At 35.1% G+C, this 15,853-nt stretch overlaps 1 protein-coding gene across 3 annotated transcripts in view; it reads right to left on the bottom strand.

Moving 5' to 3' along the window:
* Positions 1-15,853, bottom strand: part of ARHGAP32 (Rho GTPase activating protein 32) — a 173,907-nt gene that overhangs the window by 9,226 nt on the left and 148,828 nt on the right. For all 3 annotated transcript variants that reach the window (XM_006915185.3, XM_015592038.2, XM_015592040.2), the window contains 7 exons: positions 15,592-15,674; positions 9,325-9,432; positions 8,903-9,048; positions 8,272-8,467; positions 6,591-6,736; positions 2,927-2,998; positions 165-1,043 (listed from right to left, as the gene is read on the bottom strand). In XM_006915185.3, the coding sequence (XP_006915247.2) occupies positions 165-1,043; positions 2,927-2,998; positions 6,591-6,736; positions 8,272-8,467; positions 8,903-9,048; positions 9,325-9,432; positions 15,592-15,674 (1,630 nt within the window). The remainder of the gene's footprint in view (positions 1-164; positions 1,044-2,926; positions 2,999-6,590; positions 6,737-8,271; positions 8,468-8,902; positions 9,049-9,324; positions 9,433-15,591; positions 15,675-15,853) is intronic.

Here is a 15,853-nt window from a genome sequence, read left to right as displayed (position 1 = left end):
CTGATTTTAATTTAGGGCTTTGAACCATCAGCACCACCAAGAAATACATTCTCTTTGATTAAAGGCTAGCTGTGGAGCGAATTCTCTCTTAAAAGGCACAGATGGTACACAGGATTGAAGATCCCTCTTAGCTTAAGGAAAGAATGGAGGAAAACAAATGGTACCTGTCTGAGTCTGTCCAGAAGGTACGGCCTTACTCTGACTGCTTGAGATGGACTGCTCCTCCTTTCTTGGTGATTCTACTTCTGCAGCAGCCACCTGGTCCAGGGGCTGGGCTTCAGACTCGCATCCTTCTCGGGCCTCTCTCTCATTTGTTTTCACCTTTCCTACCTGGGTGGGGGATCTATTTATGACAGCACTTTCGTCACCGCTTCTGTTCCAGGCGGGAGAAGATGCAGTCTGGGCTGCTGTCGTTGAGACTGTAGGAATGACTTCTGATACCCGAGAAGGAAGGGTCACTGAAATTGGCTCAGATATGTTCATGGAAGGTGATTTACTTAATTTCCGTCCAAGCTTTGGAGAGAAAGCATAGACAACCTTTTCAGTAAATGACGATGGCTTAGACGATTTCTCTTCACTTGGGCTCAAGTCCAGGGTAAAGAATGGGCTCAGTTTCTCCTGAAGCGGAGAGACGGGTTCAGAACTTGCAGTGCTTCCGGGAGTCTGAGACTGGCTACCACCTGCTTCCATATCCTTTTTATTGATGCTTGATTTATCCTTGGAGTACCCTAAGGAATCTAAAAAGGAAGCACCACTTTCCAGACATTCTGTGTCAGCCTTAGGAGGACTGCATTGAAATGACATTGGATCAAAATCCAGGCTGGCTACTCCAATGTCCGGTGGGCTCAAATCAACATCCTCAGCTGAATGAGGAGACACCAGAGCTGGAATATGGAGCAGCCCCACTTCCTCCTCACTTTCATTGTCGTGGGGCAGATTGTCATAGGAATTACAGCGGTTCCCCAGCATTTCTCCATTAAAAGAGGCACTCAGTGCATCACTGCTAGATCTGGGTCTTCTGGGTCGGAACAGCTTGGAGTCACCTGGTAAAATGGAAACCAATATCTAAGTATGAATGTCACAGGATCACCATACCACAAGTCAACTATTGAGTGCACATAGGGTGAGAAAATATTAGTTCTCGTTTTCTCTCAAGTTACTGTCTCTTGGGTCACATAGGTGGAACTTCTAAACCGAATGCTAAATAACGAACACATTTGATATAATCAGAGAGAGAATGTAGTAGTTGATGGTTTCAGTGACAAAAAGGACGCAGAACTCCTAGGTTCTATTAATAGTCCAACACTGACTCCTGTTGTGACTTTAGGCAAGTTTTTAATTTTTATTTGTGTATTTTATCACATATGACTGGTGAGGTAGAATTAATTACTTTAAATAGTACTTTGGATATACATACAACAGCAAAAGGTTTTTTTTGGATTTTTTGGTAGGGAAAAATCCTCATCACACTGAAATTTTTAAAAACATAAACTTCTCAATTAAAAAGTCTCTACAATCCCATAAAGTATTAACATATATATAAGTAAGGAATTTCTTTCAGATACTTAAAAATAATTTTACTTTTTTTCCCCCTTAATAAGAATAGGCTTTAAGTTTCTCAGGAAGGGTCCTAAAAAGTGGTTGAGCATTACATAATTTTACGACATTGCTAAACATTCAACTGTTAAAAGTACTCTATCTCAGCAATTGATTACAATTAGAATTGTCATAGTGAAAGGGTACTATAGAGAGGAAGAAACTGTCTTAACATAAATACATTTACTAATACAGTGGCCACTTATAAATACATTCATTAATGCAGTGGCCACTTATAAAATTAATCCCTACTCAAACATTAGTTTCTGTCTAATATCAGCACCTACCCAGCCCACTGCATTGTTTTGTGAAGAATTCTCTTAACTGCAGTGAAATGGAAAATCTTGGAAAACCCCTAAGATGATAAACAGCCAACTAAAGTGATATACGAGGATTTCTTCAATCACAAGCCTTCGGTCAATGAGGATGTGGCAGTTGGAAGAGTTAAACAGAGATGAGAAAATTGACCAGGACAATGACATCCCAGGGTACTTCAAAAGAGCATGATTTGAACATCAACAACTTAAGGAAAGCACTTGGGAAATGAATGTAGCTTTTGATAACTTTTATAAAAAGGGCCTTCTTTACAATCCTGCTGCACAAGCCAAACAGGAAGTAAAGGATGTCCTATCTGCTATTAGATGGTTTTGTCAAAAAAGTTTATTTCCTTCCAAGTCAGCAGTGAAGTAATCCTTTGTTCATTCTAAAAATTAGTAAACAGTTACAACTATAACCTGCCTTTTACTAAATAGAAGCTAAAACAAACTTATTTTCAAATTTTTAAATTTTGTTTTTCAAGTTACAATCAAACCTTTTTGCACTATATAGCATAAAATTTTGATCCCCATTTTAAGCAGATTCACTTTAAGTTGCCTTCTTCTGGGACTAACTTTCCTTAGATAATGAAGACATCCTATAATCAATCTGATCTATGAAATTTAACATCTGGTTAACCCACTTGTAAAACAAAAGTCTACTGGTCTGAATATCAAAACTGCTTAATTTTATACTTTGTAACATTGTGCCCTCATTGTGAAATCTAAAAAAAGAAATACAAATTTTCACTGGGCATTAATAAATATAAATGGTTACCTTATAACATTTCACCAATTTTTATACAATTTGAATAGCAATCATGTCAAAAGTAAAGAAATTAAAAACTGGTACCATATTAAAACTTCAATGGACAACATTAAATAGGTGCTAGTATTCTTAAGAAATGATAGTCTATAGCCTATTTATTAAGCATATATTTATAAAATATTCTCAACTGTTGTATTCTTTTATGAAATATGTTATAGAATAAAATGATCGATGCTTTTAATCTTACCATCAACTGCATGGAGAGAAGTAAGAGACTCTTCACTTTTAGCTGAACGAAGGGTTCCTTCTGCCCTGCCACCTTAAGAATCAAAAACAGAGTGAAATTTTATTCATTGTTATATATGCAGTATAAGGGAGCAGTGCTTTTTTCTATACATATTTAAACTTCCAAGAGTGATTAGCATATTCAATTTAGTATATTATATAATGTGTTGTTCTCAAATAGTTTCCCATGTGAAAAATCTCTTTCGAAGAATTATAAACTTGAGAATAGAGATGAATTAAAAAATATCTTCCTTTTATATTTCCTAAAGACCAGTATGATGTCATACTGGATTTAGGTGAGCCTTAAATCCAGTGACTGGTGTCCCTTTAAGAAGAAAGGATACAGAGGGACAGAGGAGAATGCCATGAGCAGACTGAGGCAGAGGTCGGAGTGATGCCACGGCAAGCCAAGGAATGCCAGGTGACACCAGAAGATGGAAGAGGCAAGGAAGACTTTTTCCCTGGATCCTTTAGAGGAAACATGGCCCTACTGACACTTTGATTTTAGACTTTCAGCCTCTAGAACTGTGAGAAAATAAACCACCCAATTTGTGGCAATTTGTTATGGCAGTACTAAGAAACCAACAGAGGTATTTTAATTATACATGTTGAATCTGATTTACATATCTTCATCCTCTTTCATTTCTTGGCAGGGCTCAACACTGCTGACACTTTCTTTTCAAATCCCTCCTCCACTATTTCTGGTGATAGCACTTGTCTTTTGCTCTCTGCCTACCTTTCTAATCATTTCTTCTCATTCTCCCTTCATGACAACACTCACTGCCTTTTCCCATCCTTAAACACTGCTTTTCTCCAGCATTCAGCCCCTAACATGCCTCTCTCACTCCATAGGCTCTCCTTGGGCCATAAAACCTATCTCTAGTATTTTCACCCTTAGCTGTTGCTGATGACTTCCAAGAATGTATTTCTAGTTATATTAAACACCTTTACTGAATTCTAGACCCATACTACTAATCACCTCTTGGGCATGTCCAATTCTCTATGTCCAAAATAACCACAGTATTTTATTTCTCTCTCTTATTCTTTAATCAAAATCTGAAAAGTATCTTTGATCCCCTTTTTTTTCTCATCCTTCACAATCATTTGGTTACCCAGCACTGTAGATTCTGCTTCCTAACTACCTTTCAATACTATTTCCCACTCCCATTGCTACTGCTTATTCCAGACACTCATTGTTTCTTGCCTGTACAAGGGTAACTGTCTCCTAACTTATTGTCCAGCCTCCAGTCTTATTCTCTTGCCAAATATTCCTTCCACTGATGCTGAAGTCATCTTTCTGAAACCCAAACCTGTTCATGTTACATACTGAAGCCATTCAATAAGCCCCCACAGAATGCAGAACAAAACCAAAACTCTTTGGCAAGCATACGAGGCTGCTAATGATCTGAATCTCTTGTTGTACTATACTACCCAGTCAAATACTTTATAGTTCCCTGTTTCACACACAAGCACACACTTTGCTCCCATTTCCTGAATGGGAAGCCCTACTTATCCTTCAAATTCCAGGTCAAAGTTTATATTTTCTGACCACCAGCTCCTCTCCTCATATGAATTGACACTTTCTACTATAATTATCTTGAACACACCTCTATATCAATAGCTGTGATTCAGCATGAAATTTATTTTCTTACACATATTACTTCCCATATGACTTCCCTTTAAAGTAAGACTTTGAAGGCAGAGGCAGTGCCTTAATTTTCTTACTTTGAAGGCAGGGGCAGTATCTTAATTTTCTATTTGTAGAGGCTGCTATCAAAATATCTAGCACATGCTTAGTACACAATTGCAAACTAAATGAAGGAGAAATTCATGAACTGAACATTATATTTCTAACATTACCTGAGAAGAAAGTACTATTATCCTTCCTAGATGCAAAAGCTCTTAATATCAGTAGAACATGGGTTTTAAACCCTTTTTAAAAGAGTAGTATTTTTGGCTTCTGGTCAAAGTGCCAGAGTAGGTGGATGCTGTGCTTACCCCCTCTCATGATCATGTCAAAATTACACTAAACTGCAGAACGAACATCATTAAGAGTCACTTGAAGTCTAACTGAACAGAAGTCCTTTAACTAAGGACATATAGAAGAAGCCATGTAGAGACTGGTAGGAGAGGTGGACACATGAATCTGGATGGTCCCACACCTGTGTGTGGTGGTTAAATATCAGGAGGGATATCTCAGCTGCAGAGTTTCCCCACTGAAGAGCGAGGGGTCCTGGCCCCACACCAGGTTCCCCAACCTGAATTTCCAGTGCCAAGAAGAGAAGTCCCCATTACTTCTGGCTATAAAAACCAGTGGAGATTGTAGCTGAGTGAGATAGAGGACAGCTGGAGTGCCAGGCGTTCCTCTTAAAGGGCTCACACATGGACTGACTTGCTGATGGACTCACTTGCTCTGAGCTCCAACACTGGGGCAGCAGCTCAAAATGTACTCAGGGACATACAAGAAGGAACTAAATTGCTTGGCTTCAAGGCAAGGCCTAGAGAGGCAGCTTTCTCCCAGACAGAGGTATTGGCAGAAGCCACTGATTCTCTGTTGAGCCCTCCCACCACCCACTGATGTCCATCAATGGATGAATGGATAAAGAAGAGGGGGTACATATATTCAATGGAATATTACTCAGCCATAAAAAAGAATGAAATTTGCCATCTGCAACAACACAGATGGACCTAGAGGGTATTGTGCTGAGTGGAGTAAATCAGGCAGAGAAAGATAAATACCATATGATTTCACTTATATGTGGAATCTAAAGAACAAAATAAACAAAACAGAAACGAAACACATAGATACAGACAACACTCTGATTGATGGATGCCAAATGGGAGGGTGGTGGGGGGATGGGTGAAAAAGAAGAAGGAATTAAGAAGTATAAATTGATAGTTACAAAAGTCATGAGGTTGTAAAGTATAGCATAGAGAGTAGTCAATAGTATTGTAATAACTGTATGGTGTCTGATGGGTACTAGATTTATTGGCGTGATTACTTCGTAAGTTATATAAATGTCTAATCACTATGTTGAATACCTGAAACTAATATAATATTGTATGTCAACTGCAATTAAAAAATAAAAAATTATTTTTAAAAAAGTATTTTCAACAACAGTAATAGATTCATTTTACTCAGTAAAATACTCTTATGAATGAGTCATCTAGGAAAAAGATAGCTTCTTTGATTATAAAAGTTATAAACTTGAAAGGCATTTTGAAACATGATTTTGCCTTTTTATGTATCTGTAAAAATATAGATTAACAAATTTAAACACCACAGCAGTTTTGTTATTACCAACAATATACAAATGATGTTACAAATACATTGTGAATTTTTATCCACATTCACAAAGTATATAATCCATACAGCTCCTCTAAGAAATTAAGTATTGTACATATTTGCATATAATTTATGTATTTGAGGGTAAAGATTTGGTAAAGAAGACAAGTTACATGTAGCAACACAACTGTGGACATATCATACTGAAGCGTGTTATAACAGTACACTGAATACATATCCACAGGAAGGGAAGAACCGCCACGACCGCATAGAAGTGTGGGCCCACCGTGCAAACTGCCCTGGCAGCAGCGGCATGCAGGGAAGGCGTGGGGGCGCTGACCTTTCAGGGCCACGGCTTTCATCTCTGAAGGCTCACTCTCATTACGTTGCAACTTCCGTTTAGAAACCGATGATGATTTTCCCAAGTTGAAAAAAGAACGCCAGCTGCCCACGGGAGATTTTTTCATTTTATTTTGAGGTCTCCTCCTATGAGAGAGAAAATGATCTGTATCAGGATATTCAAAGGATGATCTTTACTTATGGAAAATGAACAAATGATGGAAAGAACCAAACAGCCAGGAGATGCACAACTGAAACAGTACACATCCACCATCCATACAGCATACTCTATGCAGTGAGGCTAAGGCACTGTTTGGATTTTAATATTAGTAACTAGTTTCACAAAAATAATTTATACAGATTTTCATATTTAGGTCTAACCTCACAATCTGGGCAATAAGTGAGAATAAGATATATTTGGGAATAGGAAATAGTAAAACTCCAAAAATAAAACAGAGTTAGAGAAAATGATTTTACATGTGAGTAAGGAGACTTAAGCCAAAACTGAAGAAAAGTACTAAAAATAATAACTAACATATACTGAATACTAGGCACTGTGCTAACTTATATGTAGTTTAACTTATATGTAGCTGAGGAAATTATGACACTAAGAAGTCTAAGAAACTTCCTTAATGTTATAAAACTAGTACATGATGGAGTCGAAGCTGGAAGCCAGGACGATATGTACCACAGTAACTACTCTCATGATTACTACTCTATAGAGATTTTTGAGAAAATTATGGAGCTAAAATATAAATTCAAGAAGCCAAAGACAAACGCAGAATGACAAAGTAGTGCATGTTCTAACTTTTTATTTTTAGGATATTTTTAGTCATGGAAGTGAAAGGAAGTTAAAGAGGTATACTAAAATACGGGAAGAATAAATTCTCAAGTTTTATTAGTACTACCTGATCTAGGTAATTGAAATCCTGATACTCATGTGTAATAGCCAAAGGAGCAAGAGAGATATCAAAATTAACTTACATACATTATAGTCTTCCTACTAAATCTTAGTAAAGATACAGAAACCACGTTATCATTTCTTTAGAGAAACAGAGACTTTCAAAGCTGGAAGGCATATTGAGAGAGTAAATTGCAGTGGTTCTCAAACTTCAGTACAAATCAGAATCACCTGGAAGGCTGGATAAAAGATTGATTGCTAGACACCAACTCCACAGTTTCTGATTTAGTGAATCTAGGTAGGGCCTGAGAATTAGCATTTCTGGTAACTTCCAGGGGCTGCTGGTACAGCTGGTTGAAGGTTCGCACTGTGAGAAGCACTGGTTTATTCTAAACTTAATGTAGAACCAATGTCAAGTTGTTATTCATTTATTACTTTTTGAATAAGCCATTCCAACATAGTTAATTTCTGAACAAATTTCTAGACAATGTATCTCAGAGAGAAAATTGTACCCTATATAGTGGAAGTGTATCATTTTTCCTAACAATCTGCCTTGTGCAATTGACTTTCTTCTTCCTTAAAAAGATAATGATGTTGTAAAGCTTTTCAAGAATCATTTGCATCATTCTCTGTGAAGTATCATCCATAGTCAAATGAACAGGTTTTTCTGAGACTAGCCCCAAATCAATATAGTAATATTAAAATACAAAAGTAAAAGTAAAAGAAAAGAAAAGAACACATAGCCATGACATCACATTTAAGAGAATTTAATGAATTTTACCTTTCAAGTGGGAACTCGATGATGGTATGAAATTTTCCTTGAAGTGCAGCAGGTCCTTCTCCTACTTCAATATATTTATTTTCAGTCACAATTGGAGAAGTGACCTGAGCTTGTGTTCGTGCCTGGGCTTCCTCCAATGTCAGCAGCTTGGCAGATGGAGAGGAAACCAGCAGGGACTTGGGTCTTGATAGAGAAGCTTTGGAAAGAAAGAAAAACAATGAAGAGAGTAAAACTTTTCTGCATGGGGAAAAAATATAAATATGTGTGAGTGTGTGTATACCAATCTATCTATCTGCATGGTTTTAGATTTTCTTCATTAAGCTTTTTAAATGGCAAAAATAATTGGGCTTTATACTAAGTGGGGAATATAAGGGTGATATGCCAGGGTGCTAACAGTGACACATACACACAAGTGTGTTCTGAACTTAGATCATAAAATGGTCTAATATGTAGTATTCACTAAGTATATACAAAATAATTGTTAAATTGTGCATTTTGGGAACTAGGCATAAATTAGGCGCTTCCTACCAAAGACAAATTTATTAAACTGAGATAAGAAATGCAGGTTTCCATTCCTTTAGAAGGTTAGATGCATGTTCCTGGTAGTAAACAAAATCCATATGAGCCATACCTGCCCCCTCCTGAATGACTGCACTGATTTTCCCACTAAAGAGGACATCTACATGATTGAGGATGAATTCAACAACCACTGACTGGATTCGCACTTCCATGAAAGCCGCTGTTCCACTGAAGCAGGCAGATTCTATCTGTTTTGATCTGTGGGGAAAACAATATTACTATCAGAGAGTCCCAAAGACAGCAGTAGTCTTAAAGGGCATTTTTTTTTTAACGTGTAAATCACAGACTAACCAGAGGAAGAAAACATACTTTCACAGTGCCTTGGCTAAGCCCCAATTGCCTGTTTTGGGGAGATGCTCATAGAAACAACAGATTAGTTTTTCTTGTAAAAATTGTCCTTAAGGAACACTGATGAATTAGACTTTTATTTAAGATGACTGGTTCTATTCAAGTCATAAGTCGAATTCAACTTACCTGAGCAGGTTTGGAGCCCAAACAATTGCTAGGTTTTTTGCATGCATGTTTGTGATGGAACAATAGTCAGCTAGAAGAGACAAGTGTCTCATTAGGAACTCCAGTGTTCTGGAAAAGGAAATAAAACACATTAACAAAAAGAAACATTATGTAGCAGTACAGAGCCTAAAAGCTCCAGTAATTAATCAATAAATTTTCAATGGTAAAACAAAAAAAGAACCATAGAAACCCCAGCAAATTTTTGTGCTGCCTATTATGTTTGAATATTATTACTATTACAGGGCAGTGAGAAGAATATTGTGAATTGCATATTCTACATACAGTAATTACATCTATGAAATACTGAGAAAAAACACCTAAGGTAGATGCAGCAAAAAATGAAACCTTCTACAGGACTGGCTCTGAGAAAACAGTCTTAGTTTTTAAAAAAAAAAAAATCTTTAGGAATATTTGTTCCTGGCTGTCAGATATCTAGTTTCAAGGACACCAGTGAAGTGAATCCTCCACAAAAGCTAGTTTCTAGACAAATGATATCACAAAGTTATGCTATTCCACTTGCAGCAGACAAGCTAATAGGAAAGGACTTAAACTTTAAATATATAGATATTTCTCAATCTTCTGTATAAAAAAACAAAAATGTTTCACAAGCCTAAAAAGAGTTAAAAGGAAAATTCCAGTAGGCATCAAGGGGGGAGACTATTTGAGCAAATAATGTGCTTTTAAAAAGAAGCCTACTCCAAATCCTAATTATCCTGGTTAATTGTATACATTCTAGTTTTGCTTTATTTAAACAACAAATATATATACAGAGAGACAGGAGGGGAGTGGAGGGAGATAGGTGTAGCTAGATATAAAACAACATATATAAAAAAATTTATTTTTGGAAATAAAGTATGATCAGCTTAAATGTAAGTTAAATCAGATAAATACACAAAGATAGAACCTATCAACTACCACATCTCTCCAAATGTCCCTACCTGAGTATACAGAGGCTTGAGAAATATGTTTAGAAAACAATGTAAAATTTCATTATTTGGAGTGGGGGCAGGTAGAAAAGGAAAGAGTAAAGCACTTCAGAAATGTATTTTACAAAAAATGCAAATTCAAAGAACCTAAGATTACCATTTTATTCATATATCTAATTATAAAGATGCTTTTAAAAGCCAATGGAGAATTTTAGTCAAGAGTATCATAAATGAGCATTTTATATCCAGCAGAGCGTAAATTGGATAAACCTTGATGGAGTACAATTTAGAAACTGCCGTATGTTGGGAAGAAAATTTTAGTATCTTTGATTTCTAAGAATTCCACTGTCAAGTGTTTATACTAAAATTCTCCACAAGATTCATTTAAATGGATGGTCCTCATAGTAGTGTTCAAAACTGAGAGAAACCCCCTGACCATATAAATAGATTATAGGTAAATCACATAACATATGGCCCATCCACATAAAAGAACAGTATTAAAAATTATGTTTTTCAAGAACATTTCAGAAATTAGGAAATGTGAATGTTAAACTCTTTAAAAGTATGGATAAAAAGAAGTATATAAAGTAGGAGATATGCACACAAATTATGTAGAAGCTACACTATAAAAACACATTACATAGCAGGTGATATATGACAAGGGATTATATATAGGTAGAAGATGTGTATAATCAATATATATATAAAACAAGAGGGCATACATGGTAGGTAATATACATCAGGAGATAAAGAGAACATTAAGTTATACATTCTACATATAAATATACATATATCTGGAGGCTATAAAATATATAGTATACTAAATATATAAAATGTATATGCAATATATATTATTGAACATTTACTATGTGCAAAGTTCTATTCTGAAAATATAGTGACAATACACAATTCATGACCTCAAGAAGCTTGTGTTTTAGAGGAGTTATCTATAAAATAGGTAATATAGTATATATAAGAAACATATAGGATATATGTATGACACATAATATATATCAGGAGAGATAGGTAATGTTCAGTAGAAAAGATCATATAGATATCAAGGGAACTATATCTGTAATTAGTAGGGGAAACAGCTCATATTACTGAGAAATATCTACATATATAATAAAGGAGAACAGATACTATGAAAGGGAAAATATAATTACAGTACATAAACATAATATAGTAGGAAAGCTATATCTATAAATATAGTATATATGTGTATGTGAGATATACACTTATGTTTACGTGTGTGTGTACAGATAAAATACATAATGAAATGAATACAGGGATATATGTAACAGATAACAATGATAATAATGATAATTAACTCATATAAATAGCAGTTATTTAACAGGCCTCATTGTAAGTAGTTTTCCTTTAATATTTATAACAAGCCTATGAGAAAAGTACTATTATCTCTATTTTACAAACAATGAAATTGAGCCCAGAGAGGAAAAGGAACTTGCCCAAGGACACAAGGTCATACGGCTAATATGGGCAGTTTGGCTCCAAAGTCCCTATATTACAATGTTTATAATATATAGATATTATATATACTAGGTGATAGAAATACATTACATAGCAAGGGATAAATATACAAGAGATAACACATGGTGGAGATTCATTTATATAAAACACATAGGATATATGTACTTCACCATATATGTGTACATATATAACATGCATGTATATACATGTATATATGTGCATGTATATAATATATGTACCTATATAACATGTATGTATATACATACTCTACATATGATACATACATATACATATAAACTCTTTATATAATAGAGTATCTTCTTACAGATGTTCTCTTAATTCACCCACAAGTTCAATTCTCTCTATAAAATGTACTGATTGCTATCCAAGACACAATAAATTTTCTGGTTAATGGGTTTCTCTTTGTTATTCCTGACCACCTTAACTAATATAATTTGAATTATAAGCTTACCTAAAATCAACTTAAAGTGTTTCTATAACTATTTATGCAAGGTTATTTTAATTCATAATTAAGTTAAATGCTGTTAATATTTCTAAAACTCAATTTTTAAAAAAAATTCTGTGAAAATTCAGTTGAAAACTTTGCAAAGTCTTAATAAAAGTGAGCTGCCAAATGAGAGAGAAGCAAATACTATGATGAGCAAAGAATGATTTAAACAAAACAAAACCTATAATTATCAATAGTATTCTCACACAGAGATTATATCCATGCAACAAGACTAGGATGCTATAAAGGAGGGATATTCGGAGAAACAAAAAAGGGAGGGAGGTATGAGAGAAGAAGGGAAGGAAGGAAGGAAGGAAGGAAGGAAGGAAGGAAGGAAGGAAGGAAGGGTTTCTTCAGTTAATAAGAGGCGGCTATTTGGATACATGATAGAATTTAAAAAAAAAAGAAAACAAAGGGAGGGAGAGAGGGAGGGAGGGAGGGAAGGAAGGAAGGAAGGAAGGAAGGAAGGAAGGAAGGAAGGAAGGAAGGAAGGAAGGAAGGAAGTTAGTTCCTAGAAATAAAATATTTTCAAATCAAGATATGAGTTGGAGGAAATCCATACATGGGAAACTGACAAAGAGAATGTGAGAGAATTAAAGAGTTGGTTTAAAAGTTACAACAATTACAGAAAGAGAACAGGGAAAGAAAATAGAGAAGTGGGATGAGGTTTAAGTTGCAATGAAAGTATCAAGGAGATAAGACAATTTCTCAGAAGTTTCCAGAGAGAAAAGGCCCATTGAGTGCCCAGAGGAAAGAATGAAAAAGAATCCACTCCAAGATGAATCAATGTGAAAACTGACCACTAGGTATGTTCTAAATTTAAAAGCATGCAGAGTGAATATAAACAAAGCAAAACAGGTCATATAGAAATGTGGCAGACTAGTATCTGACTTTGCTGGAGCATTTTGGCTTAGCTGACAATGGTGTAATACCATAAAAATTACGGGGAAAAAATTACCGACTAAAATTCTATAGCCAACTACCAATCAAATGCAAGAGTAGAATAAGAGCATTTTCATATCAAAGTCTCAAAACATTTACCTCCCATACGCCTTTCTCAGGAAGCTACCAAAGAAGTGCACTAAAAAGCAGGGAGTAAAAATAAGAAAAAATGTCATCAAGAGACCAAGAAAAGAAGGGATCTAACTTGTGATGGAGGGAGGAAGGGAATTTTCAGGATGAGGGTAAAGTTTCGACAGTGGCATTGTACATCTGGAGAGCAATCAGCCTGGACCGAGTTGTGGGACAGAAGGACCTAGGAGGGATGTTTTCATGCAGGTAAAAAAGGTGGCTCGATATGTCTGCAAACACTAAGAGAACATTTTTAGTTCTATTAGAGAGTATGGAGGATAAGCTGGTGATAAATAGAAACTTACAAGCCCCAAATGGGCAACTGCTCCACCAAAACCTACAAAGTTATCCCAGAAAGAAAATATAATTTAGTATAGGTACAATTGTGAATAAAAGTTACATAGTTATTACAATGCAGATAATGAATACTGATTTAACTCCAAATGTCGAAATAACTATACTATGAAAATGAAAGAAGGGGAAGTGTGTGTTTGTGTGGTATTGGGTGGGGAGGGGTAAGTTATAAGAGAGCTATATCTTCTCTTACCATAAAAGAAAGACAAAATATAGTATCTAAAAATGAAAATCAAGAAATAAAGCATGCTGTTTAGAAAGAGAGGAGTAAAGTCCAGAAGAAAGAGTTAAGAGTAATGACTTCTGAAAAATAGAAATTAGAAATGAGAAGGTGTGGAGCTGGAGACTGCTATTGTTCACTATCAGCTTTACAAACCATTTGACTTTTAAAAACTATATATGTTTTTTTTTTTTATTTAGAGAAAAAGATATATTTATTTGGTACCTCATGTAAAACTACCAAGAAGTCTTGGCTTAAACTAATAATCTGTCTTCTTATGCATTGTCCATAAAAAAAAAATAGTAACGGCCACGTTCACATTTGATCTCATTTTCACATTTTAAAAACTCTCCTAAGAAGGTATTATTAGTATTCTTTTCACAGGTGTGGAGATTGATGTTTAGGGGGGTCACATAGCTGGTAAGTGATGAAGTTGAAAATTCAAACTCAGGTCCATCTATCAAAGCCAATATTCTTTACACTGCCCTAGGTTTCTTTTTCCAGTAAGTTAATGTCTTCTTCCCCTTGAAGATATTCTTCAATAACTGTGTAGTGATCAGATTTGTCTCCTCGGCCTCTTTTTCAGGATTAAGTACCTCAACTTCTTGAGCTTACTTCACAAAAGCTCTTCTGAGTTTTTGTTTGTTTTGTTTTGACTCTGCACAGGTCCTTAAGACCTCTTTAATTTCCTCGCCTTCTTCACAGGCTACATTAACAGGAGAATGAGTCAATGCTAAGCTACCTTCTGGCTCTTCAATATCATCAGTTTATAGCTATAGTGTTGAAAAATGTATTGATTTTTAATGTTGATTAAAAATTTCGATGTTGACTTAGAGCCAAATTTAATGCTGATTTTTAAAATATACATCTAAACAATGTCATTTTGAAAAAATCGGCACTAAATTATTTGTGTATTACTAAAACATCTACTGAATTTAATTTCTTGTCAATAACTAAAATTAATTTTTTTTTTTACTTTTTGTATACTAAAATCCATAAGATGTGCTGTTTTCTTTCTCTTACCAATTTTGTTCTGGTCTTCTCAGATACAAACAATAATATTTCTGAGATTCTAAAGTAACATACAAATTAAATTGGGCTTTTTAAAAGTAGCAACAACAAATCCATAAACAACTATAAAACCTAAAACAAACGAAAATAAAACACAGGTTTACAGATTATCTTAGAGTCTCATGAAGAAGAATTCTGAGACAAATGTTAAATTTTGTGGTTCTATGTGGCTTGAACACCTTTTGAAAAACAAAAGAGGGTTGGAAAAAAAAGAAAAATGTAAACAGGCACCCAGCAGTGTGTCCATATTTTGGATTCGAGCAATTCAAAAGTATTCACTACTGTGGGAATATACACCAGTACCTTCAACAATATCTCTGTGTCTCAAAAAACAAACACACTAATGAACAGGTTTAGTCAATTGTCCATTCATTCATTTGACATTTATTAAATGACTATTGAATGCCAAGCCTTGTGCCAAGCTCTGGGGACACAAAGACAAATAAATATGAATGTATAAACAAAGGAAAGTTTAAATAATTGGTACTCTCAAGAAAATTTAAATAGTTAGAAACCCAAAGAAAAAAGCACTTTTACACATCAACTGACATCTACTTTTGGCTGGTATTTCATGACATGTGGTTTACCTGTAGTGCGGAGGGGGTAGTTGTTGGATGACATCATGAATTTTTATCAGCCTTTCTTCATCTGTTGCTGCTGAAACAGCATCCTGTAATAATTATAATACAAAATAAACTAGTAGGCTTTGATGGTAAAAATAAAAGTTCTTCACTTACAATTCAGTTTTCACTCTATCTACAATTTGAGGCTGAATGATGAGGAATCACCATATAGGATCAAGGAAGTAAATTTGTTTCCACACTATGTGAACATTGAAATATATTAAAC

Source organism: Pteropus alecto, unplaced genomic scaffold, assembly GCF_000325575.1.
Source record: "Pteropus alecto unplaced genomic scaffold, ASM32557v1 scaffold135, whole genome shotgun sequence".
Taxonomy (NCBI): Eukaryota; Metazoa; Chordata; class Mammalia; order Chiroptera; family Pteropodidae; genus Pteropus; species Pteropus alecto.
The sequence above is the reverse complement of the archived record's forward strand: the minus strand, read 5'-3'. Positions and strand labels throughout refer to the sequence as shown.